Raw genomic sequence first — 27,626 nt, forward strand, 5'->3', positions numbered from 1 at the left:
AAAATAAACAGAGGTTAGCCAATGAAAAGAATTGAAATTCAACAATAAACAGCTTCCATATTTCAGTTTTTCTCCAACAATCACCATCCATGCCGCTGAACCAAATAAAAACTGTTGTGATGTGGGAAGTTCCCACATATGGAAATGAGAGAGATCAAGGAAGATTTCCCAGAGGTGGTTGAGGTTGCTTCAATTGGCAGATGATCCTTTTTCTTCTCTTTTTTTTCCCATTTGAATAAGTTTATTTAGTCAATTTAGAACATTATTCCTTGGTTACAATAATCACAGTATTTACCTCCTTCCACTCCACCCACTCTTCCTGCAGCCAACACGCAATTTGATTCGGTATTACTTGTGCCCTTGATCAGAACCCATTTCCATGTTGTTGTTTGCGCTAGAATGCTCATTTAGAGTCTAAATCCCCAACCGTATGCCTTCAACCCATGTATTCAAGCAGTTGTTTTCCTTTGGTGTTTTTACTCCCACATTATTTCCTCTGGATGTGGATAGTGGTTTTTCTCATGAGTTCCTCTGAGTTGTTCAGGGTCATTGCATTGCCACTAATTGAGAAGTCCATTACATTCAATTGTACTACAGTGTATCAGTTTCTGTGTACAATGTTTTCCTGGTTCTGCTCCAATCACTCTGCATCAATTCCTGGAGGTTGTTCCAGTCCCCATAGAATTCCTTCACTTTATTATTCCTTTGAGCACAATAGTATTCCATCACCAACATATACCACAGTGTGTTCAGCCATTCCCCAATTGAAGGGCATCCCCTCATTTTCCAATTTTTTTGCCACCACAAAGAGCGCAGCTATGAATATTTTTGTACATGTCTTATTACTTATTATCTCTTTGGGGTACAGACCCAGAAGTGCTATGGCTGGATCAAAGGAAACGACAGTCTTTTATCGCCCTTTGGGCATAGTTCCAAATTGCCCTCCAGAATGGTTGGATCAATTCACAACTCCATCAGCAATGCATTAATGTCCCGACTTTGCCACATCCCCTCCAACATTCATTCCTTTCCTTTGCTGTCATGTTAGCCAATCTGCTAAGTGTGAGGTGATACCTCAGAGTTGTTTTGATTTGCATTTCTCTGATTATAAGAGATTTAGAGCACTTTTTCATGTGCTTATTAATAGTTTTGATTTCTTTAACTGAAAATTGCCTATTCATGACCCTTGTCCTTTTTTCAATTGGAGAATGGCTTGATTGTTGGTACAACTGGTTTAGCTCATTATTAATTTGAGTAATTAGATCTTTGTCAGAGGTTTTTGTAATGAAGATTGTTTCCCAATTTGTTGCTTCCCTTCTGATTTTGTATGCATTAGTTTAGTTTGTACAAAACCTTTTTAATTTGATGTAATCAAAATAATTGATTTTATATTTGTGATTTTTTTCTTGCTCTTGCTTGGTTTTAAAGTCTTTCCTTTCCCAAATATCTGACAAGTATACTATTCTGTATTCACCTAATTTGCTTATAGTTTCCTTCTTTATATTCAAATCATTCACCCATTCTGAGTTTATCTTGGTGTAGGGTGTGAGATGTTGATCCAAACCTAATCTCTCCCATATTGTCTTCTAATTTTCCCAGCAGTTTTTATCAAATAGTGGATTTTGGTCCCAAAAGCTAGAATCACTGGGTTTATCATAGACTGTCCTGCTGAAGTCATTTACCCCAAGTCTATTCTACTGATCCTCCTTTCTGTCTCTTAGCCAGTACCAAATTGTTTTGATAACCACTGCTTTATAGTACAGATTGAGATCTGAGACTGCAAATCCTCCTTCCTTTGCATTTTTTTTTCATGATTTCCCTGGATATCCTTGATCTTTTGTTCTTCCAAATAAACTTTGTTATGTTTGTTTCTGATTCCATAAAGAAGTTTTTTGGTAGTGCAATGGGTATGGCACTAAATAAGTAAATTAATTTGGGTAGGACAGTCATTTTTATTATGTTAGCTCATCCCAACCATGAGCAATCAATGTTTTTCCAATTGTTTAGATCTAGTTTTAATTGTGTGGAGAGTGTTTTGTAGTTGTGTTCATATAGTTCCTGTGTTTGTCTCAGCAGACAGATTCCTAAGTATTTTATATTGTCTAGGGTGATTTTAAATGGAATTTCTTTTTCTAATTCTTGCTGCTGAGATGGATTGGAGATATATAGAAATGCAGATGACTTATGTGGGTTTATTTAGCTTTTTGGTTGATTCTCTAGGATTCTTTAAGTATACCATCATATCACCCTCAAAGAGTGATAGCTTGGTCTCCTCATTGCCAATTTTAATACATTCAATTTCTTTTCCTTCTCTAATTGCTACTGCTAGTGTTTCTAGTACCCTGTTAAATAATAGGGGTGATAATGGGCATCCTTGTTTCAATCCTGATCTTATTAGGAAGGCTTCTAGTTTATCCCCATTGAAGATAATGTTTGTTGATGGTTTTAGATATATACTGTTTATTATTTTTAGGAAAGGCCCTTCTATTCCTATACTTTCTAGTGGTTTCAATAGAAATGGGTGTTGTATTTTATCAAAGGCTTTTTCTGCATCTATTGAGATAATCATGTGATTTTTGTCAGTTTGCTTGTTAAGATGCTCAATTATGAGGATAGTTTTCCTAATGTTGAACCATCCTTGCATTCCTGCTATGAATCCTACCTGGTCATAGTGAATAACGCTTGTGATGATTTCCTGGAGTCTTTTTGCTAATATCCTATTTAAGATTTTTGCATCTATATTCATTAGGGAGATTGGCCTATAGTTTTCTTTCTCTGTTTTTAACCTGACTAACTTTGGGATCAGTACCATCTTCGTGTTGTAAAATTAATTTGGTAGTACTCCTTCTTAGTTTATTCTGTTAAATAGTTTGTATAATATTGGTATTCATTGTTCTTTGAATGTTTGATAGAATTTATTTGTGAATCCATCTGGACCTGGGGAATTTTTCTTAGGGAGTTCTTTGATGCCTTGTTCAATTTCTTTTTCTGATATGGGATTTTTTAGGTAATTTATTTCTTCCTCTGTTAGTCTAGGCAATTTTTTTTTGTAAGTATTCGTCCATTTCACCTAGATTGCCATATTTGTTGCCATATAATTGAGTATAGTAGTTTTTAATGATTGCCTTAATTTCCTCTTCATTAGAGGTGAGGTCTCCCTTTTCATCTTGGATACTGTCAATTTGTTTTTTTTTCTTTCCTTTTTTAAATTAGACTGACTAGTACTTGGTCTATTTTATTTGTTTTTTCAAAGTACAAGCTTCTAGTCTTATTTATTAAATCAATAGTTCTTTGACTTTCAATTTTATTAATTTCTCATTTTATTTTTTGGATCTGTAATTTAGTCTTCATCTGAGGATTTTTAATTTGTTCACTTTCTAGTTTTGTAATTTGCATGCCCAATTCATTGACCTCTGCCCTCCCTAATTTGTTAATATATGAACTCAAGGATATAAATTTCCCCCTGAGTACTGCTTTGGCTTTTACCCATAGGATAAAAGTAAGTCTCATCATTGTCATTTTCTTTAATGAAATTATTAATTGTTTCTATGATTTGTACTTTAACCAGTTTTGGAGAATCATATTGTTTAATTTCCAATTCATTTTTGATTTACCTCTCCATGTACCCCTACTAATTATTATTTTCATTGCATTATGATCTGAGAAGGTTGCATTTATTATTTCTGCCCTTTTGCACTCATTTGCAATGTTTTTATGCCCTAATACATGGTCAATTTTTGTGAATGTACCATGTGCTGCTGAAAAGAAGGTATATTCCTTTTTTGTTCCTATTTATTTTTCTCCACATGTCTACTAACTCTAATTTTTCTAAGATATCATTCACTTCTCTTACCTCTCTCTTATTTATTTTTTGGTTTGCTTCATCTAGTTTGGATAGAGGAAGGTCCAGGTCTCCCACTAATATAGTTTTTATGTCTATTTCATATTTGAGCTCCTCTAGTTTCTCCTATAGAAATTTGGATGCTATGCCATTTGGTGCATACATGTTGAGTACAGATATTTCCTCACTGTCTATACTGCCTTTTATCAGGATGTAGTTACCTTCCCTATCTCTTTTAACTAGATTTATTTTTACTTTGGCTTTTTCAGATATCATGATTGCAACTCCTGCCTTCTTTTTATCTGTTGATCCCCAATAGATTTGGCTCCATCCTCTTACTTTCACCCTATAGGTGAAATACCTTCCTCATGTGTGTTTCTTGGAAACAGCATATGTTAGGCTTTTGAATTCTAATTCACTCTGCTATTTGCTTGCGTTTTATGGGTGACTTCATTCCATTCACATTCAGGGTTATGATTACTAGCTGTGTATTTCCTGCCATTTTGATTTCTATTCTTGGTCCTGCCTTTTCTTCTTTCACTGTTTCCTTCTATACCAATGTTGGTTTATAATCAGTCCCCCTATTTCCCACCCTTATTTTACTTCCCTTTCTACCCCCCTCCCTTCTTATTCCCCCCCTTATTTTCCCTGTAGTCTTTCTAAAATTGCCCCCCCATACCCTCTCCCTCCCTGGTACTGCTTCCCTCCCCACCAGTCCATTTGTTACCCTTCTACACCTCTATAGGGAACAAATCTATTCTCTGTCCCAATGGATTGGATTGTTCTTCCCTCTTTGGGTCAGTTTCAAAGCATGTAAGAGTTGAGTATTTCCTATCTCCAAGCCCTTTATCCCTCCAGTGTATTGATGTTCTCCCCCCTCCTGCCATGAGCTTCTTTTAGACATATAAATTTATATCCATTTGTTTCTTTTCTTATTTCTTTTAGTATTAACCTCTTTTTAGCTCTAGTTATATATATATGTATATATATATATACACACACACATGTATATGTATTTGTGCATGTATATATCTATATACCTATTCATGTCTTGTCCTTTCATCCTATGCAGTTTGTCACTCTTCCCTCTAAGTGTTATTCTTCTAGCTACTCAGGTGATAGCAACAGTTTTTAAGAGTTACCAATTACCTCTTTTCCTATAGGGATACATATCATTTTAACTTATTGAGTCTCTTAAAAATTTTTTTTGTTGTTTTGTTTTGTTTTTCTTTTTCTCCTCTTTTTTAATTACCTTTTGATCATTCTCTTGAGTTCTGTGCTTGGACATCAACTTTTCTGTTCAGGTCTGGGCCTTTTCTTTAACAATTCTTGGAATTCTTTTATTTTGTTGAATGACCATACTTTCCCCAGTAAGAATATAGTCAGTTTTGCTGGGTAGTTGATTCTTGGTTGTAGACCTAGTTCCTTCACTTTCTGGAATATCATATTCTATGCCTTTCAGTCCTTCAGTGTGGATGCAGCCAGATCCTGGGTTATCCTCACTGTGGTTCTGTGGTATCTGAATGGCTTCTTCTTGGCAGCTTGTAATATCTTTTCTTTGGTCTGATAGTTTTTGAATTTGGCTATAACGATCCTGGGTGTTGTCAGTTGGGGATTAAATACAGGCGGTGATCTGTGGATTCTTTCAATCTCCACTTTTCCCTCTTGTTCTAGGATATCGGGGCAGTTTTCCTGAATAATTTCCTGTAGTATTATGTACAGGCTTTTTCTTTTGTCATGGTCTTCTGGTAGACCAATGATTCTTAAATTGTCTCTTCTCGATCTATTGTCTAGATCGTCTGTTTTGTGAATGAGATGCTTCATATTTTCCTCAATTTTTTCATTCTTTTGGTTTTGTATTATGGTGTCATGCTGCCTTGTAAGGTCACTTAATTCTAGTTGTTGTATTCTGGTTCTTAAACACTGGATTTCATCCCTGTATTTTTGGTCATCCTTTTCCTTCTGCTCTGATTTTCTTTGAAGGTCATCTTTCATCCTCTTTACTTTGTCTTTCATCTCCTTTGTCTCATCTTTCATCTCTTTTGCCTCATTTTCCAGCTGGTTGATTTTGGCTTTCAAGACATTATTTTCTTGTTTTAGTTCAAGTACCTCTGTTTCCAGATGTCTTATTTAAATTTTTATGTTCTTTCCCCAATTATCTTCAGCCTCTCTGAATTGTGCGTTGAGTTATTCCACAGCCTGTATCTAATTCGCTGAGATTTCTGATTTATCATTTGCTGATCTCTCCTCCTCTGTTCCATTTGCTGAATAGTAGCTGTCTATTGTAGTTTCTTTCTTCTTTTTCTGTTGTTTCCTCATATTCACCCCTTCTTTACTCCCCATATTTGTCTGTGCTTCTGTGCTCTTGTTTCTCTCATTTTTTTGGTTTTGGGGGTTTCTGTCAGTCTCCCCTCTTGGAGTTTTCACAGAAGATCTCTCAGTGCAGTCTCTGGGGGAGGGTTTTTGCGGGGTTTGAGCTTCCCTGTCCTCTGGAGGCTTTTGATTGGATTAAAGTCCAGCAGTCAATAAGGATGCGTGTGGAGCCTGGGCTTCCCTGAGTTCTGGAGAATTTTGATGTGATTAAGGTCAGCTTAGTTAGGCTGGGTATGCTCTGAGACCAAAACCTCCTGGAAGGCTGTAGCAAATATGGAGGAACTCCACACCTCTGGTCAGGATGCCAGGTCTATGCTCCCTCTCTAGCTCCTTCCCTGCCATCTGTGTTGGATGCTCTGAACTTGGCACAGCCCTGCCCACAAGGTACACCCTCCAGACCAGCACCTTTGCCTACCCAGAAGTTCCTGCTGCCACTGGAGTATCAACGCTCTAGTTGGGAGGGGGGATTGGTCCTGGGACCTTCATTCTGTCTTCCACTTAAACCCGAGTGTTCTCTGATTCCGGCTTTGGGGGGGGGGGGGGCGTACCTTTTGAATTAAGTCTAGCAGGAGAGTTCCTTGGCTCTGTTTTGTTGTTAAGTTTGGTTTTCAGTCCCCTAGGAGCATTTAGTTTGTGATCAGTAAGGAAGGGTATTCAGAGGTCTGAACTTTTGCTCCTTCTAGGCTGCCATCTTGACTCTGCCTCCTCCCAACTCTCTTCAATAATACTGATCAGTTACCAAAAATCTGTGTCATTGCATCACTTTGCAATGGACTTTGTCCAATTTCCAAGATTGCAGTTCATCTCACATTAATTCTGTTTCAATTTGATGTTTTCTTTTGTTAGGGAGGTACTCAAGGCCTTTGGTGAGATGTAGGAGGTACTGGGTGATCAGCAAGACACTTACAATCATCTCTGAAGTGGATAATTTGGGTGAAAGATTTCCAGTTTCTTCCATTTCTTGTGCATTTTGTTAATATACCCTTATTGTGCCAGACTTTATCTTCAGATCCTGTGGATATGGAAACCAGAACCCCCTAGGAAAGGAATAGAAAGTGGATAGGACACTGGATTTGGAGTTGGGAAGACCATGGTTAGAATCCTGCCTCACACATTTGCTAGATAGCTGTGTGCTCCGGCCAAAGTCAGATCACCTCCTGGGTTTTGTTTTCCTCATCTATAAAATGTGGGTGGGGGTGGGCTTAGTGATCTCTGAAGTCCCTTCCAGCTGTAATTCTATGATGCTATGTTCATACATGTGCCAAGCATGACAAGATGAAGAGATGAAGTTAGACAATAACACACTCAGGTAGTATAAGGAATCGGTCAGTGACCAGAATGCAAAGGACTTTTATTTTAACCCTGGAGGAAATAGGGAGCCACTTGAAATAAGAGAATATCATGGTCAGATATGTGTATTCGGTAGATTTTTATTATGTGTATATCTGTATATATGTGCATGTTTGTGTGTTCATGTATATGCTGTGTATTTTGTGTATATAGATGTTTATCTATATATAGTGTGTATTTGTGTGTGGTTTGATGAGTGTCTATGTATGTGAATGTGTGTTGTTATTATACATCTGTATGTGTGTGTATATGTAAATGCATGTGTATGTGTCCAAGACTTCTTTCCCAACAGTGGTAGTCTTTGTACCTTGCTTCCAAGAACTCTGGATGTGGGGGCAGCTGGGTATCTCAGTGACTTGAGACCCAGACCTAGAGATGGGAGGTCTTAGTTTCAAATCTGGCCTCTGACACTTACTAGCTATGCAACCATGAACAAGTCATTTAATCCCTGTTGCTAGCCCTTACCACTCTTCTGCCTTGGAACCAATATATAGAATTGATTCTAAGATGGAAGGTAAGGATTATTTTTAAAAAAAGAACTCTGGATGCCACAACTTTTCTGGGGTCAATCTTGAGCTCAGTTGCTCAAGGAGAGGGTGGTCCAGCCCTCTTTTACCCTAGAGTTTGAGGAAGTCATGGAAATAGATCCAAGAAAACGGCTCCTAGCCCTAGAGCCTTATCACCGTGGTACCCCAACCCACCTTCTATACTTACTCAGACTGCTTTCTGCACTACTAATTGGCTTTAGCCACGTAACAAATAAGGAAGTCCAGCTGAACTTCAGCCAGTAGCCCTATGGCACATGCCCTGGTTCAGGCTCAAGGGGGTAGAATAAAATGAGATGCACTTAGATTATACAACACTTACCACCAACTAAACAGGTTTCCTTATCAACAACATGGAAAAAGGATTCTGGGAGGATAGAGCATAAGTTCAGGTGGCTACAGCCTCCCTGTCCCTTTCTTTGCTGTGGTGGAACAGCTGGCTATAAGGGTGCATGGGATGGCAGGATAAAATTCTAGAGGTCCAAATAGTGTAGGACCTTTGGTGAGTAGGAAGTTCCATCAATGGGTCAAACCTCCATCCCCAGGCCAAATCCACATCAGTCTTAGGAAGTGTTGTCCCTGGGTTCCTGATGTCCCATATAATCTTGGTAGTCCACTTCTGAATGTTCTCTAATTTTTCCATGCCCTTCACAAACCCATGGTACTCCAAATGGAAGCCAGTAGCCTAGATGAGGTCTGTGGTTTGTTCAATTTCTTTGTCTCGGATAGAATTATTTAAGTATTCTAGTTACTGTTTTGTTAATCTAGGCAATTTATATTTTTGTAACTACTCCACCATTTCACTAAGATGTTCAGATTTATTTTCATATAAGAGGACAAAATACCTCCTAATGATTGCTGTAATTTCCTTTCATTGGTGAAAATTCCCTTTTCATTTTTGATACTGATTATTTGATTTTCTTCTTTTAATCAAATTAACCAATGTTCTATTTTATTTGTTTTTCCTTTTTTATAAAATGAACTCCTAGTCTTACTTATTAGTTCAATGGTTCTCTTACTTCCAATTTTATAAATTTTGCCCTTTTTTAACAATGGGATCATGCCCACAGGACTTAAATTTTATCTTTATTTCATTCCAATAATAAATTTACACATAAGATTTCCAAAGTTATATGATTCAGAGAGCAGAGCAAAGATGGTGGCTTAGAAGCACCAAAATCTCAAACTCTCTCTGACAGTCCTTCCATACCAACATTATAAAACACTTCAAAGAAAACCAAAACCGAAACCCAGCAAGATGTTACAGGACTCTTCTGCTTAAAACAACTTGAAAAGTATGCACAGAGAGTCTATTTTCACAGGATAAGGGAAAGATGGGATGGCTGAACACCCTCCTCCTTGCACCACCCTGAGACCTGTGATAAGACTAGACTGGCTCTGTGAGCCCTGGAGAGAGGCTACAGACAGAAGGAAATACCTCTGACCCACCACAGAAGGTTCAAGGATCTGACAATGGCTTGCAGGGAAGAACTTGGGGGGAGGGCATTAGGCTGGACACAGCCCACTGGCTATAGTGAAGAATTTGCCCTAGGGTAGGCTAATTTAGCAGTTTAGCTCAACTGGTTGGTTCCAGTATACCAGCAGAGAAAAGAGAAGATTTTGCCTCAAGGCAAAGCAGCTCAAACACTCTGGTACAGTAAATCAGCAGAGGGGAAAGTTTATAGTTCATAGGGTGGAGAAAATAAATGAATTTTTAAAAGTAAATAGAATTAGTAAACAAGAGAAAAAAGAAAGCTACAACTGAAAGTTTCTATGGCATTAAGGACCAAAGAACTGAACCAGCAGGGAACATCAAGCAAAGTCTCAAAAAAAACAGGGAACTGGATGCAGGCTCTGGAGCTCAAAAAGGAATTTAAAAGTCAATTAATACAGGTTGTGGGGGCAGCTAGGTGGCTCAGTGGATTGAGAGCCAGGCCTAGAGACAGGAGGTCCTAGGTTCAAACCTGGCCTCAGACACTTCCCAGCTTTGTGACCCTGGGCAAGTCACTTGACCCCCATTGCCTAGCCCTTACCACTCTTCTGCCTTGGAGCCAATACGCAGTATTGACTCCAAGATGGAAGGTAAGGATTTTTTTAAATATACAGGTTGAAGAAAAATGGCAAAAGGAAAATAGTAGCCTAAAAAGCAAAATATGTTATCTGGAAACAGAGGCACAGGCATTGAAAGCCAGAATTGACCTCCTGGAAAATGATACAAACAAATTGGAAGAAGAGAAAAATGACTTGACAGGAAGAAGGGACCAAAAGGAAAAGGAGAATCAAAAAAATCGAGGAAGGAATTCAGTCTTTAAAAATTATAATTGGGCTAGAAGCTAGTGACTTCATGATGAAACAAGTAACAGTAAAAATCAAAAGAAGGGGAAAAAGCTGAAGATAATATGAAGTACCTTATTGAGAAAACAACTGGCTCTGAAAATAGTTCCAGAAGACACGATTTAAGAATTATTTGGACTACCAGAAAGTCATGACCAAAAAAAAAAAAATCCTAGACTTCATACTACAGGAAATTGTTCAACAAGAGGGCAAAATGGACATTGAAAGAATCCACAGATCAGCGCCCCCTGCATCAAATCCCCAAATGACAACTCCCAGGAAAGTTATAGCCAAATTCAAGAGTGTTCCAGGCAAGATTTATCTCTCTCTGTCTCTCTCTCTTACCACCATCTCTGTCTCTTTATATCTCTTTGTCTTTGTGATTCTTTATCTGTCTCTCCCTTTCTCTGCCTCTTTGTTTTTCTTTATCTCTCTGACTCTATCACTATCTTTTTGTCTCTTTATGTCTCTGCCTCTTTGTTTCTCATTTATCTCTTGCTCATTATTCCTTTCTCTCTCCTCTCTGTCTCTTTCACTTTCTCTGTTTCTATTTCTCTCTTACTTGCTCTTCCTCTTCCTCTCTCCCTTTTCCCTCCTTTCTCTGTCACTGTCTCTCCATTTCTCAGTCTCTTTATCTCTCTATCTCTCTCTGCCTTACTCTCTGTCTCTGTCCCTGTCTCTTTCTCTCTGTCCTTTTCAGTTTTTTATCTTTCTATCTCTGTCTCTCTGTTTCCTAATCTTTCTTTTTTTATGTGTCTCTGTCTCTTTACCTCTTGATCTCTATGTCTCTAATCTCTCTCTCTCTCTCTCTCTCTCTCTCTCTCTCTCTCTCTCTCTCTCTCTCTCTCTCTCTCTCTCTCTCTCTCTCTCTCTCTCTCTCGGAGCTGACCTCTTTGTAAGTTAACTCTCTCACCATGTGTGATATCAAAATCACTTTAAAAGACTGATATATATTAATTTATGGTCGTCAAGGAATTCAGCTATGTAATTCCTAAATGAAACACTCAAGTCAGAATGGAGTTTATGGTGGTTTAATCACAACGGGAGTAAGAAAAGGGAGAGGGAGAGAAGGAGAGAGGAGGAAAGGGAAAGAGGTTAACTCAACCTTCTGGCAGAGCCAGAGGGAGTTTAGGCCTGGAAGGCCAAGGCAGAAAGGAGAATCAGTCCTTGACTCAGGTGACGGATCTGAAGGAAAGCTGTCTGTGGGCCTCCTCCCTGCTCAAACTCCTAGCACGAACTCTCACCCAGCTCTGTCCACAGAAAGTGAGCAAATTCCAGAGGCTGCTTTCTATGTCACTTCCTGTGCCTCACAAGTGCCAATGGTGGCTCAAGCTTGGCTTAGGACAGCCCAGGTGGGCAGTTAGTCATCTCTGATTTGTCATTGACTAGCACATGCCCATGCAGTGTGGGTGTACACAATTTTTTGTGTGCTATACCAAGCAAGATGGAGATTCCAAAACTAACATATGACTGAAATGATGAGTTCAACCCCCATACATGACCCTCACATCAAGTAGATCAACACCAGACATGTCACCTCTCCTTTTATGGGCCAGATGTTGATGACTGGGTTCTGGCCATTTCTCTCATCTTTGCCTTGGATGGTTTGGTGGGGGGTACAAAGTCAGTGGTTGACAAATGCAAGTAACAGGGAATGAAGAACATCAGATAGAGTAGAAGCAGGCTAGTTTTGATCAAAGACTGCCTCATGTCTTTTCTCTTGCTCAGTTTCCTCTCTACTTGGGCTAAAAAGAAGATGATTGCTGAATTCTGGCTTTAACTCTATATTTACCAACTTTTAACATCCTGGAAGTATAAGACTTCTGATCTGGAAGGGGCCATCAGACCTCTAACCTCCTTGATTTATGGATCGAGAACCTGAGGTTTGGAAAGAGTGGGGGAATCCATTGGTAGCTGAAGTTCCATGTGACTTAGGTCACACATACATGCCAACTGATCTTTGGGGGGAAATTCTTATATCCTCTGTTTCTCTGGGTGCGGTTGGCTTTCTTTTGTTTAGTCTGTCATTTTAAGTGAGCTTTGTGTAATTAGAATTTTGAACCCCCAGACTCTCTCTTCCAGGATCCCACTTTCATTCTCATATTATATCATTAAGTTTTGGAGATAGTTTGTGTGTGACCCACTCCTCTCTCTCTTTTCCCATGAACCTGATTAGGAAAGCTTGCTTTACTCAGGCTTCTACTTTTTTCCTTTTATTACTTCTGCTTCAAGTGATTATTAATAAATCTTATAAAATATAATCCTTGGAGTTATTGGATATTAATTTAAATTTACAGTATGAAGGTTTTCCTGGATTAGAATACTCTGACACTCTGTTGTAATCTTGGGCTAGTCACTGCCCCTCACCTCCACCCACACCACTGGGGCTTGGGGCAGTCTTTTTCTTTACAAGCAGAAAAAAGCTGAGTGGAGGCTCAGAGGGCCCCTTTCCCCAGGAGGCCTCCCTTCTTGCTCCCTCTCCCAAACTTTTGGAGTAGTGCTAAGGAGGACACTCACAAGGACTGTAATTTTGTAGTAGTCACAGGTCCTTCAAGGCAAAGTCTGACTGTGATCTTCCTCTGCCTCTTAAGTTCTCTCTTGGCTAGCTGTGATCTGCCCTGAGCTTCAGAAAGGTGGGGTTAATATCAGATTCTGTGAGGTCACCAGCTTTGTTATCAAACATTCCATTGTTGCTGTGACAATGGGGCCCAAGAAAATCTCATTCTCAGTCAGGTGAGACTTGCCACCCTTGGCACTGTACTCTCCAAAGAGGACATTGGGTAAGTGAGTGAATTAAACACAATCCCCTCTCCCTGCCATCTCCTTGACCACAGAGAGAATCTAATATCCTCTTTGTCACCAGGGCTCCCTGATCCCTGATCTATTGCTATTCTCTCACCCATGACTCTGACCCTCTTGCTTATTAACCTCTTTCAGACTCAGTTTCCTTATTTTATTTTATTTTTGAAAATTTTATTCAATTAGCCAATTTAGATTATTCTTCCTTGCTTACAAGAGTCATGTTCTCTCCCTACCCTCTCCCCACCCCCTCACATAGCTGACATGCAATTCCACTGAATTTTACATGTATCTTTGATCAAAACCTATTTCCATATCAGGGATATGAGCCACCTCAGCACTTTTTGGAGGTTTCCTTTGATTTCTTCTCTTTTTTTGTTGAAAGAATTCCAGGTTTAAAGAATTTCTCCCCATTCTTCCTCCTTTAGCCCATCTTCTGGGATCTCTGGCCACCTCTTCATATTCTTTGATTTTGTTGTTTTCAATTGAAATCTTTGCTCTGTGAAGATGGGATTAACTCTCCCCTGACCACTTTTAGATTTAATCACCAGAAGTGTATACACTCCTACATTTCCTTAAGTGAGGGGAAGTCCACAACCCATGTGCTAAACTGGGTGACAACTCAGAAACAACTGACTGCCCCCTGGGAAGTCCTTTGAAAATTCTAAAACTGATTGGTCCACTTAAAGTGGAAGGAAGGCACGGGTAGTGACATATAGAAGAGGCTTTAAAAGTAGTTGCAATTTCTTGTGACCAGGTCTTTCTCCTTCGAACTTGGTTTTGTAGGAGCTCTGGCTTAGGACCTTGGACTGTTCTTGGAGCTTCCTTTAGGACTACCACCTGGGTGAATGAAAAGGCTGACTCCTTTTCTGACTCCTGGAAGGACTAGCATCCAGAGAGGCCACCTCCTCCATCTTGGAGTAGGAGGCCAGTGGCTGGATCCCTTGCTTAATTTATCCCTAGGGCCCCCTGATGGGGCTTCTGGAGCCCTGCCAGAGTAAAGACAGGGCCAGAGAAAATAGTCTGGCTTAAGCTAGATTTTTTTCTCAGCCCTCTTTCTTACTGCTCTACTTTAACTCTTTCCCTCTGTTTTATAAACCATTATAAAAGTCATTTTGACTTGAGATATGTTAATTTTGGTGACCACACTCTATTTATTCTAACCTTAATTTTTAAAGCTTACTACTGTTTGTATTTGTCCTATTTTTTATAGTCTACTCCCTTTCACATTCTTTTCCTGAAAATTCCCTCACTTTGGGAAGCCTGGGAAAGAAAAGATTCCTCCCTATATAGGAAATAAAATCAGGGTCTGGGTAGCAGCATAATTCTGGCTTTCCTTTGTTTGCCTGCCTGCCTGTCTTTGTCTTCCTGTCTCTGCTTCTCTCTAGGCTTGACCTCTCTAGACTGAATTTGGCCAAGATCCCTGCTCTCCCTGCCACAAGGCTGCATGCTCCCTACTCCCATTCTTCACCCCTGAAAAAGATCTGGTGGCCTACAAACAGTCACTTGTCTAAGTGCTAGAGTTGTTATCTTAATAGCCAAAAGAAATGACAGTGTTATCTTGAATTTGATTTTGCTGAGTACAGAGAGACTCAGAAGAAAAAAACTTTCTCCAGGATGAGACACTCCTGAGCATCTTAACCAGATCCCTTTGGAATATCTTCCCCCTCAAAGAATAGTATTTAATGGTAAGATTTATTTTTTGGTTTGATTTATCTAGATTTGAGAGAGGAAAGTCCAGTTCTCCAACTAGTGTAATTTTACTATCTATTTCCTCCTTCAACTCCACTAGTTTCTCCTTTAGAAATTTGGATGCTATACCATTTGGCACATACGTGTTGAGTACTGATATTTCCTCACTGTCTATACTGCTTTTTATCAGGATGTAATTACCTTCCCTATCTCTTTTAATAAGATTTATTTTTATCTTGGCTTTGTCAGATATCATGATTGTAACTCCTGTCTTCTTTTACTCAGTTGAGACCCAATAGATTTTGCTCCAACCTTTTAATTCTAACCCTGTGAGTGGTTACCAGCCTCATGTGTGTTCTTGTAGACAACATATGGTAGGGTTTTGTTTCTAATCCACTCTGCTATTTGCTTTCGTTTTATGGGTGAGTTCATCTCATTTATATCCAAAGTTATGATTGCCACTTGTGTATTCCCGAACATTTTGATATCCTCTCCTATTTCTGTCCTTTCTCCTTTTGCTATATCCTTTTAAAACAGTGGTTTGCTTTTAATCAGTCCCCCTAATCCCCACCTTTATTATGCTTCCCTTTCTTCCCCCTCCATTTTTGTTCCCTTCTTATTTTTTAGGGTCTGTTAAATTCCTTCTCCCTCTCTTTCCCTCCCTTTTTTACTCCCTGACTCACTGCTCCCATTGGTTTTCCCTTCTTACTTTCCCTGTAGGGTAAGATAGAATTTGATACGCCAATGGATCTAGATGTTCTTCCCTCTCAGAATTCACTCCACTGAGAGTAAGGTTTAAGTATTACCTATTGGCACTCTCTTCCTCTCCTTATAATAGTATTCTTCCCTTCCTCTTCCCATGTGCCTCTTTGTGTGATATAGATTATCCTATTTATATTATTCCTTCAAGTTTCTCCTGGTGCCATCTTCTATTCCCTCTTCCCTTTTCCTTTTTTTTTTTGTATATCATCTTATACCACTTTTTACCCCAATATCTACCTGTGAATGATTCTTCTAATTAATATAATAGTAAATATAATTTATGAGAGTTAAAAATAACATTTCCCATATATTAATATAAAGAATTTTATCTTATTGACTCCCTTAAAGAAGAAAATTTAAATAAAAAAAACATTCTCTCATTTTCCCTCTCTTTTTATTTACTTTTTTATGCTTCTATTGATTTTTGTGTTTGGATATCAAACTTTCCACTTAGTTCTGGTCTTCTCTTTACAAATACTTGGAAATCTTCTATTTTGTTGAATGCCCATACTTTCCCCCTGGAAGTTTTAATGGATAGGTGATCCTTGTTTGAAGATCCAATTCTCTTGCCTTTCCGAATATCATATCACAAGCCTTATGGTTCTTTAGTGAGGAAGCTGCCAGATCTTGTGTAATCCTGATTGGTGCCCCTTGATATCTGAATTGTCTCTTTTTAGCTTCTTGTAAAATTTTCTCCTTAGCTTAGTAGCTCTTGAATTTGACAATTACATTCCTAGGGGTTGTCTTTAGAGGATTTAGTTTAGAGGGTGTTCTATGAACTATTTCAATGTCTATTTTGCCCCCTTGTTCAAAAACCTCAGGGTAGTTTTCTTGCATAATTTCTTGTAGTATGATGCCAAGATTTATGTTTATTTCTGGGTTGTCAGGTTGACCAATGATTCTCAAATTGTCTCTTTGAGACCAGTTTTCCTGATCTATCATCTTTTCAGTGAGATATTTTATGTTTTCTTCTATTTTGTCAGTCTTTTGACTTTGCTTCATTAATTCTTGCTGTTTTGCAAGATCATTGGCTTCTAATTGCCTAATTCTGGTCTTTACAGAGTGGTTTTCCGCTATCATCTTTTGATTTCCCATTTTGGTTTGGTCTATCCTGCTTTTCATGGCTTCTAGCTATTTCTCCAGTTGGGAGTTCCTGTCCTTTAAACTGTTATTTTCTTTTTGAACTATTTCCCACTTTTCTTGCCAAAATCCTTCTATCTTTTTGATAAGCTCTGACTTAAATTCTCCAAGAGCTTGTGGCCTATTTCCATTTTTTTTGTAAGGTTTGGGTGCATTTATTTGTATATGCTCTTCTGCTATTTCCTCTATGGTCTGGATTTTTACTCCATAAAAGTTTTCCAGGGACAATGCCTTCTTCTTGTTTTTCTTGGTTTGGGAACATTGGTTTTCCTGGGAGTTGTTTGCCATCACTTTGGTGGTTTTTCCTTCCCTTTCCAGTCAGAAGTCTAAGTGAGAAGGGCAGGCTCTCTGTGTATGGAGCTAAAGGAGCAAGGTTTTTGTGTGAGGCCACCTCTTGAGTCTCTGCAGCTTCTACTGTTTACTGCCCTTTTCTGTGCTATCTCTGCATGGATACCCAAGGTCTGTGTTCTTCAGTCTGCTGGGGTCTCAGGTCTAGCTGCTCTCAGGGGTAGGTTTTTGGTGGCCTTAGTGAGCTGCCAAGACCTAGAGGTGCCCCTCCCTCACTCTAGAGGTGCCCCTTGCTCACTCACTGATTCTAGCACACTGTCTCTGATTCTGGCTCTGTAGGTGGTGTAGGGGAGGGTCGATCTGCTCGAGTTTTGGTGGAAGCTATTTCATCCCTTTATAGTGTGGAAATGCCCAAATCCCACATACCTTCAATGCTGTGCCCTACTGTAGAGTCGCTTTGTTCATATGAATTTTGTTGATTTTTTTTTTGTCTTTTGAGGTAGTCTATATCAGTAGGTGGTGAGGAGAACAGTCCTGGGTCTACACTGTTTCCATGTGTACCTGGAAGTGAGTTTCCTTATTTTAAAAATGAGAATAATTGGCACTGGCATCCCCTATCTGGGATATAGCTTTGATAATGTTTTCTCCATCTCAGAAATATGAGTTGTTCTATCATTATTATTAACTCAAGAAAACCTTGTCCTGGGAATAGAAAAGAGGAGGGAGGCAACAAAAAAAGAAGATTGAGTAAAGACCAGGAATGGCATAAAATTGGGTACCCCAAGTATATAAAATATCAGAGAACCAAGCCCCAAGAGGTATAGCCTTTACAGTGACATGGGAAAAGAATCTTGGGGCATGAGACAGCAATTGAAGGCTAGGCAGGAGGGAATGGGAAGAGGACAGGTTACAAGGGATTTCAGGTACCACTCAAATGAGAGAAACCAGAGAGCAAGGACATAGAGAAAAAAGCCTGCCCTCACCACAGGCAAGACATTGGGGCTGCCTCAAGGCCTCTTAAAACACAGAGCCTACAGACATTAAACAAATCTTATTTCTCTATCAAGAGAATCCTGAAAGAAGAGATCGTGAAAACCTCATAGTAATGGGTAGCACAAAGCCCTTTTAGGAACAATCTCTATAGCCTCTGTATGACATCTGTTGGATGTGGAGCATTTGCTTTTGAAAGAGATGTTGCTAATTTTCTAGGAGAAAAGAATAAAGAAATGGAGTTGTCCCTCTGACCTCACAGACAGCCATGTTCTAAGAAACCCTAAATGGCCCTTGTCCCATGGGAACTTTCCTTCTATAAATTCCAAGACTGATCCTTGTCTTAGGCTCAACAATATCAGTTTGATGGCCATCAAACACCCAAAGAACATCCAAGATAGACTTAAAGTGCACTTTTTTCTTCTTAGTTTTTCTTATTGTATCTAGGAGGCTCCCAGATATTCTAACATCTACATCCTCTTTCCTAAGCATCTATGTATCTACTTGCTGATGTATTTCCAAGAGATAGTGTTCCCAGAGTCCCAGAGTTATGGCTCTGTGTATTATGTGTGTATGGCCCTGTGTGGTGGGTGGCCATAAGAATATTGTATTCCTTGGCCTGATTAAAGACTAGTTATTATATATATATATATATATATATATATATGTATATATATGTATATATATATATATATATACATATATATATATATATAACTTTTGGTGGTTCTGCTGTTTTCTCGGTTGATACCACCTATTCCCCATCTAAGCAGTGCCAAAATAAAACAAATTAGATCAATATAGAATAGTATACCTGTGAGATCTATAGGAAAGGAAGGAATTTAAGACCAAGCAAGAGATTGAGAACATTACAAAATGAAAAATGAAAAATTTTCATTATATTTAATTAAAAAGGTTTTGTACAAACTAAAATTAGAAGGAAATAAACAAATTGAGGAGAATAATCATAACAAAAACCTATGACAAAAGTCTAATATCTCAAAATTATAAAGAATTAATACTTGTACAAGAATTTAAGCCATTCCCCAATTGACAAATGGTCAAGGGACATGAATAGGCAGTTTTCAGATGAAGGAATCAAAATTATTAATAATCACATGAAAAGCTGTTCTAAATCCCTCTTAATTAGGGAAATGCAAATCAAAACAACTCTGAGGTACCACCTCACCCCTGGAACATTTGCCAATATGACAGCAAAATAATAATGTTGGAGGGGATGTGGCAAAATTGGGACACTACGGTATTGCTGGTGGATTTGTGAATTGATCCAACCATCCTGGAAGATAATTTGGAATTATGCCCAAAGGGCTTTTAAAGAATACATACCCTGTGATCCAGCAATAACACTAATAGGTTTGTACCCTAAAGAGATAATAATGGAAAATGTTTGTACAAAAATATTCAAAGCCATAAACTGTTGTGGTGGCAAAAATTGGAAAATCAAGGGGTGTCCATCTATTAAGGAATGTCTGAACAAATGCTTTTGCAGGTATGAAAGACAAATTATGCCTATGAGATCTATGGAAAGATAACCCAGGGGGCATTTGGGTGGCTCAGTGGATTGAGAACCAGGCCTAGAGATGGGAGGTCCTAGGTTCAAATCTGACTTCAGACACTTCCTAGCTGTGTGAACCTGGGCAAGTCACTTGACCCCCATTGCTTAGCCCTTACCACTCTTCTTCTTTGGAACCAATATCCATTAAAGATGCTTGTGAAGATGTAACAAAAAATATTTTCCCCTATGATAGGGGATATAAAATTTCCCCTGAGTACTCCTTTGGCTGTATCCCATAGTTTTTTAATATGTTGTCTCCTCATTGTCATTCTCTGAAATCAGTAATTGGTTCTGAGAGGTTGTGACGGACAGAGTGAAATTGTTCATGGTCATGTCTATGGGCAAACTTAGGACCAATAAGGTATCTAAGTGATGCAATGGATAAAGTGCTGGGTCTAGAGTCAAGAAGATATGAGTTCAAATTTGGCCTCAGAAACTTACTAGTTATGTGATGCTGGGCAAGTTATTAACTTCTATCTGCCTCAGTTTTCTCAACTGTAAAAGAAGGATAATAAGAGCACCTGCTTTTCAGGATTATTGAAAAGTATATATGAGGTATTTGTACAGTGCTTGGCACATAGTAGGTACTATATAAACACTTATTCTTTCTTTCCCTTCCCTTCTAATGGATGAGGTTGCACTTGAAAGTGGAAAGAGCACTAGATTTGAAAGTGGCAGTGTTCAAACCTTGTCTTCAACCTTGTGACCATAGGCCAAGTCACTCACCTCTCTGAGCTTCAGTTTGCTCACTTCTAAAGTAAGAAGGTTTGACTATATGATCTCTGAGGTTCCTTTTGACTCTCAGATCTTATGACAAATAGATCCCTGTAACATATCAAGTGAACACACATTTGTTAAGAGACTTCTAAGTACTAGGCACTGTGGTAAATATGGGAGACACCCAAAAATGGTTTTAAGTCCTTACCCTTGAGGAGTTCATGTTCTAGTGAATAGTTTTAAAAAAGAGTGATTTTGGCTCAATATATGGAATGATATCAGAGCTGTGTACAGGTGAAGGAGTACTTCAAGAGGTAATAAGTTTCCCATTACACATCCGCTACAAGTTCAGGTTGAATAACCATTTGTTGGGAATATTTTAGAGGGAATACCTACACTGACTAGGAATTGGAACAGATCTCTAATATCCCTTGATCCTCTCCCCAAGAATATCCTCAACAGTCTCCAAGATACTAGGGTTCTGTGATCTATGAAGATCCACTGAGTTCCTATCTTGGACTCTCTTTTAAAGAAACTCTACTTCTCTTTCACTTGTCTAATTCCTCCTTCCTAAGCTCTCTGCAAAGTAGCCACGTTAATTTTCCTTAAGAATGGACACAGATTTCAGACTGATGTTCTTGAGAAGTAAAATCTGAGTATGTTGAGCATTGAGATTGCTTTGGGACCTACACTTTCACTTCTTCCACTCTAAAAACATTGTCAACTTATCCTCACTTCTCTGAAACAGATCAACTCACAAGACCTCAGGGTGGTACTAAGAGGTAAGGATATGTGTGAGACTTGGGAGTCTCTGCCTCTCAGTGTGTTAAGCTATGGCTGCCCTGCTGCTTGCCCTACCAGATCAACTTTCAATCTATAGAAAGCACACATTCCAATGTCATATTCATAGAAAGGGACTCTAAAATTTATCTATTCTGCTTCAAGTTTCCATGAATATACTGCCTTGGTTCAGATGAAAGAAAAGTGACATAGTGGTGGCATTACCTTTCTACTTAAAAATTTTCAGGTAAAGAAATTATACCAGCTCCTTTACTTCCTGAATCACTCCAGGTTATCTTAGTAAAAGCAGGTTCCAAGGTCAATAGGCATATATATGTAATAATGAAGAAGGTTGTTGGGATTTGGGAGTTCTAGGTTCTGACATTTGCAACACTAGCTGTATTATAATGGGCAAATGACAAGACCCTTCTGAACCTTGGTTTTCTCATCTTGAAAACTGGTATGATTATGGAACCTCTCTATGGTGCCTGAGTAGGAGGAAGAAGTGCAGCCCAATTCCTCATCTCAATCAATACAAGAAAGACCTAGAATTCATGCTAGACAAATCCTGATTTGCAAATACAAGAATTATCTTAGTAGGCCATTTTTGCAGCCCAAGTTTGTAGAGTTATGTGGCAATTAATATGTTCAAAATATGCAAAATTCAGCTTAGTTCAAATGATAAAACCATGCAAGGTCATATTCAAACTAAAATTGAGTTTATGTGATACTTTTTTTTTACATGATGCTACATTATCAGTCTCTACTCACCTCTGTATGGATGATTCTGTATGGATGCCATGGGCTGCTTCATGCCATGTTTCCAGTAGCTGTGTGAGTTAATTTTTTTAAAAGAGCCATTGACAAGATGGATTAAAGGAAGAATACTCTTCATGGGAACACTGCCAGCAGAAAAAAAGAAGCAGCTTATTATTACATTAAAATAAAAATTTGATATACCAAAATGGCATGAATGTGGTCATAGAAACTCTAAAAGAGGACAATAAGTTGAAATATTTAAATATGTAGTGTGGAATATTGTAAAATATGAAACAAAATAAAAGAAAGAAACCAAACTGAACCAGATTTTTCTGTTTCACAAAGAACTTGAAGTAACCAAATTGTTACAATGACAGAAATAAAGCATCATGGATTGAAGACTGAAATTTAAAATGAATTCCTTTTAGCACAGCAGTCATTCAGACAAAAATTTCAAGTTTATTTAAAAGAATGAAAAGTGGAAGAAATGGATGGTGAAGAAACTTTTACTGCAAGCATAAGTCAGCTTGATAGTTTTAAAAATCAGTTTCAATTATATGTTAAAATTATCAAAAGGAAGACAATATGGATTATAACATGGCAGCCAGATAACCTGAGGATTTAAAGATAATAACTAAAGAAGGTAGAAATACTGATGAACAAATTATAATATGAATAAGATAGGAAAGAATGTTTTCTAGAACTTTCATTTATAAGAAAGAAAAAACTCAACCTGAGATGTAAAGTGTGTAAGAAGCAACTATCATGAATAGACTTCCGGTCAAGATGGAGGCTTAGAAGCAGTGAAAGTTCAGACCTCAGAAACGCTTCCTTACCGATCGCAAACTGAGAGATCCTAGGACACCGAAATTCAAGTTGAACAACAGGACAGACCCGGGGAACCCTCCTTCCAGACCTGGATCAAAAGGTATGGTCCCCCAAAAGCCAGAACTCTAGATCACTCAGATCTAAGGGGTAGGCAGTAGGAAGGTCCCAGGACCCATCCCCCCCAACCCAGAGTGCTGAGCCCATGGCAGCAGCAAGAACCTCAGGGCCGGAAAAAGGGCCTCAGGGCTGGCTATTCTGAAGGACTCACCTTGAAAGCAACCTGAGCCAGTCTCCGGGGCACCCAACACAGACGGCAGGGAAACATAGAGAGAAGGGGGAAGCCTATAGCCCCCTGGATGGGTCTTTCCATCTGAGTCTCAAGGGAGGTTCCAGCTTTAGGGCACCAGGTGAACCCAATCCCATCAGGAGCCCTCAGAGCTACTGAAAGGACAGAAACCTCAGGGCTGGCAAAGGGGTTGCTCCAAAGAGCTTACCTTGAAAGTAACCTGGGCCAGTCTCTGGGCATTCAACACAGACTGTAGAGGAGGAGGGTTTTTGTTTGTTTGTTTGTTTGTTTGTTTTGGTTCGGGTATCATTCAGCCCACACCGGTTGAACTTAATCCCACCAGGAGCCCTCAGAACCCAGGGAGGCCAGGACCCCTCCCCACTTAGAGAGCAGGGTCTTTGGAAAGAACAGAAACCTCAGGGCGGCAAAGGGGTTGCTCCAAAGGGCATTCCTTGAAAGCAACCTAGGCCAGTCTCCGGGCATTCAACACAGATTGTGGAGGAGGAGGTTTTTTGCTTCAGGGCTCATTAGGCCCACACCAGCTGAACCTAATCCCATCAGGAGCTCTCAGAGCCCAGGGAGGCCATGACCCCTCCCCCATTAGAGAGCAGGGTCTTCTGAAAAAACAGAAACCTAGAGGCAGAGTCAAGATGGCAGCCTAGAAGGAGCATAGACCTGGCAGCCTGGCCAGAGCTTTGGAGATCCTCCATATTTGCTCCAGCCATCCAGGAAGTTTCAAACTCAGAGTAAACCCAGCCCAACTAAGCTGAACTCAATCCCATCAAAAGTCTCCAGAATGCAGGGAATCCCAGACTCCCCACCCTTCCTCATTGACTGCTGGACTTTAAACCAATCAAAAGTCTCCAGAGGACAGGGAAGCTCAAATCCCCAAAAACCCTCCCCCAGAGACTACACCAAGAGATCTTCTGTTAAAGCTCCAAGAGGGGAGACTGATAGAAGTCCCCCACAAAAAAAAACAAAAAAAATGAGAGGAACAAGAGAGCAGACAAATACAGGGAGTAAAGAAGGGGTAAATTTGAGCAAACAACAGAAAAAGAAGAAAGAAACTACAATAGACAGCTACTACTCAGCAAATGGAACAGAGGGGGAGAGATCAGCAAACAATAAAACAGAAATCCCAGCAAATTGGATATAGGCTGTGGAAGAACTCAAAACACAACTAAGAGAGGCTGAAGACAATTGGGAAAAGAACTTAAAAATTAAGATAATTCATCTGGAAACAGAGGCACATGAACTAAAACGAGAAAATAGTGTCTTGAAAGCCAAAATCAACCAGCTGGAAAAAGAGGCAAAGGAGATGAAAGATGAGACAAAGGAGATGAAAGACGAGGTAAAGAGGATGAAAGATGATCTTCAAAGAAAATCAGACCAGAAGGAAAAAGACGACCAAAAAGCCAGAGATGAAGTCCAATCTTTAAGAACCAGAATAAAACAACTAGAATCAAGTGACCTCACAAGGCAGCAGAACACTATAAAACAAAACAAAAAGAATGAAAAAATTGAGGAAAATGTGAAACATCTCATTCACAAAACAGATGATTTAGAAAATCGTTCAAGAAAAGACAATTCAAGAATAATTGGACTACGAGAAGACCGCGACAAAAGAAAAAGCCTGGACATAATACTAAAGGAAATGATCCAGGAAACCTTTCCCAAAATCCTAGAACAAGAGGGAAAGTGGAGATTGAAAGAATCCATAGATCACCCCCTGTATTTAATCCCCAACTGACAACACCAAGAAATGTTATAGCCAAATTCAAAAACAATCAGATGAAAGAAAAGATATTACAAGCTGCCAAGAAGAAGCCATTCAGATACCATGGAAACACGGTGAAGTTAACACAGGATCTGGCTGTATCCACACTGAAGGACCAAAAGGCATGGAATACAATATTCTGGAAAGCAAGGGAACTAGGTCTACAACCAAGAATAAAATACCCATCAAAACTGACTATATTCTTACAGGGGAAAGTATGGTCACTCAACACAAGAGAAGAGTTCCAAGCATTCATAAATAAAAGACCAGACCTGACCAGAAAATTTGATGTCCAACCACAGAATTCAAGAGAATCATCAAAAGGTAATTAAAAAGAGGGGGAAAAGAAAAACAAAAAAAAAATGAAAAAATATTTTAAGAGACTCAATAAGTTAAAATGATATGTATCCCTATAAGAAAAGTGGTCATTGGTAACTCAGGGGGAAATTTATATCCTTGAGTTCATATATAAACAAATTAAGAAGGGCAGAGGTCAATGAATTGGGCATGCAAATTACAAAACTAGAAAGTGAACAAATTAAAAACCCTCAGATGAAGACTAAATTAGAGATCCTAAAAATCAAAGGAGAAATCAATAAAATTGAAAGTCAAAGAAATATTGATTTAATAAATAAGACTAGAAGCTGGTACTTTGAAAAAACAAATAAAATTGACAAAGTACTAGTCAGTCTAATTAAAAAAAGGAAATAAAAAACCAAATTGACAGTATCCAAGATGAAAAGGGAGTCCTCACCTCTAATGAAGAGGAAATTAAGGCAATCATTAAAAACTACTATGTCCAATTATATGGCAAAAATATGGCAATCTAAGTGATATGGATGAATACTTACAAAAATATAAATTGCCTAGACTATAAGAAGAAGAAATAAATTACCTAAACAACCCCATATCAGAAAAAGAAATTGAACAAGACATCAAAGAACTCCCTAAGAAAAAATCCCCAGGTCCAGATGGATTTACAAATGAATTCTATCATACATTCAAAGAACAGCTAACCCCAATACTATACAAACTATTTGACAGAATAAACCAAGAAGGGGTTCTACCAAATTCTTTTTACAACACAAACATGATACTGATCCCAAAGCCAGGCAGGTTAAAAACAGAGAAAGAAAACTATAGGCCAATCTCCCTAATGAATATAGATGCAAAAATCTTAAATAGGATACTAGCAAAAAGACTCCAGCAAGTTATCACAAGGGTTATCCACTGCAATCAGGTAGGATTCATACCAGGAATGCAAGGATGGTTCAATATTAGGAAAACCATCCACATAATTGACCATATAAACAAGCAAACTAACAAAAATGGCATGATTATCTCAATAGATGCAGAAAAAGACTTTGACAAAATACAACACCCATTCCTATTGAAAACACTAGAAAGTATAGGAATAGAAGGGCCTTTCCTAAAAATAATAAACAGTATATACGTAAAACCCTCAGCAAACATCATCTGCAATGGGGAAATACTCAAAGCCTTCCCAATAAGATCAGGAGTCAAACAAGGATGCCCATTATCACCTTTATTATTTAATATTGCACTAGAAACACTAGCAGTAGCAATTAGAGAAGAAAAAGAAATTGAAGGTATTAAAATTGGCAGTGAGGAGACCAAGCTGTCATTCTTTGCGGATGATATGATGATTTACTTAAAGAATCCTAGAGAATCAACCAAAAAGCTAGTCAAAATAATCAACAATTTTAGCAAAGTTGCAGGATACAAAATAAACCTGCATAAGTCATCAGATTTTCTATATATCTCCAACCCAGTTCAGCAGCAAGAATTAGAAAGAGAAATTCCATTTAAAGTCACCCTAGACAGTATAAAATACTTAGGAATCTATCTGCCAAGACAAACACAGGAACTATATGAACACAACTACAAAACACTGTCCACACAATTAAAACTAGATCTAAACAATTGGAAAAACATTGATTGCTCATGGGTGGGATGAGCTAACATAATAAAAATGACCATCCTAACCAAACTTATATATCTATTTAGTGCCATACCCGTTGAACTACCAAAAAACTATTTTATTGAATCAGAGAAAACCATAACAAAGTTCCTTTGGAAGAATAAAGGATGAAGGATATCCAGGGAAATAATAAAAAAAATACAAAGGAAGGGGGACTTGCAGTCCCAGATCTCAAACTATACTATAAAGCTGTGGTTATCAAAACAATTTGGTACTGGCTAAGAGACAGAAAGGAGGATCAGTGGAATAGACTTGGGGCAAGTGACCTCAGTAAGACAGTCTTTGACAAACCCAAAGACCCCAGCTTTTGGGACAAAAATCCACTATTTGATAAAAACTGCTGGGAAAATTGGATGACAGTGTGGGAGAGATTAGGTCTGGATCAACACCTCACACCCTACACCAAGATAAACTCAGAATGAATGAATGACTTGAATATAAAGAAGGAAACTATAAGTAAATTTAGTGAACAAAGAATAGGACATGATCGAGGAGAGACGCTAAATGAGCACCCTAATGCAAATATCAACAACTGGGTTCAGAGCAAGGACACATGTGATACCCAGACGAATCGAGCGTCAGCTAAGGAAGGGGTGGCGGGGGGTTGGGGGGAGGAAAAGAAAATGATCTGTTTCCAATGAACAATGTATGAAAATGACCAAATAAAATAATGTTTTAAAAACTAAAAAAAAAAAAAAGAAGCAACTATCATTTCTTATTCGAAAGTATATTTCTAAGAGATTTTAAATGAAAACCACTGCCTTTTTATTGGTTTTGAAATTGCAAC

At 38.6% G+C, this 27,626-nt stretch overlaps 1 protein-coding gene across 1 annotated transcript in view; it reads right to left on the reverse strand.

Annotated features, from left to right (window-relative positions):
• Window positions 1-27,626, reverse strand: part of LOC100010178 (CCR4-NOT transcription complex subunit 7-like) — a 79,908-nt gene that overhangs the window by 42,858 nt on the left and 9,424 nt on the right. Inside the window, exon 2 of the mRNA XM_056809804.1 lies at window positions 21,959-22,089. Coding sequence (XP_056665782.1) covers window positions 21,959-22,089 — 131 coding nt within the window. The remainder of the gene's footprint in view (window positions 1-21,958; window positions 22,090-27,626) is intronic.

Source organism: Monodelphis domestica, chromosome X (assembly GCF_027887165.1).
Source record: "Monodelphis domestica isolate mMonDom1 chromosome X, mMonDom1.pri, whole genome shotgun sequence".
Taxonomy (NCBI): domain Eukaryota; kingdom Metazoa; phylum Chordata; class Mammalia; order Didelphimorphia; family Didelphidae; genus Monodelphis; species Monodelphis domestica.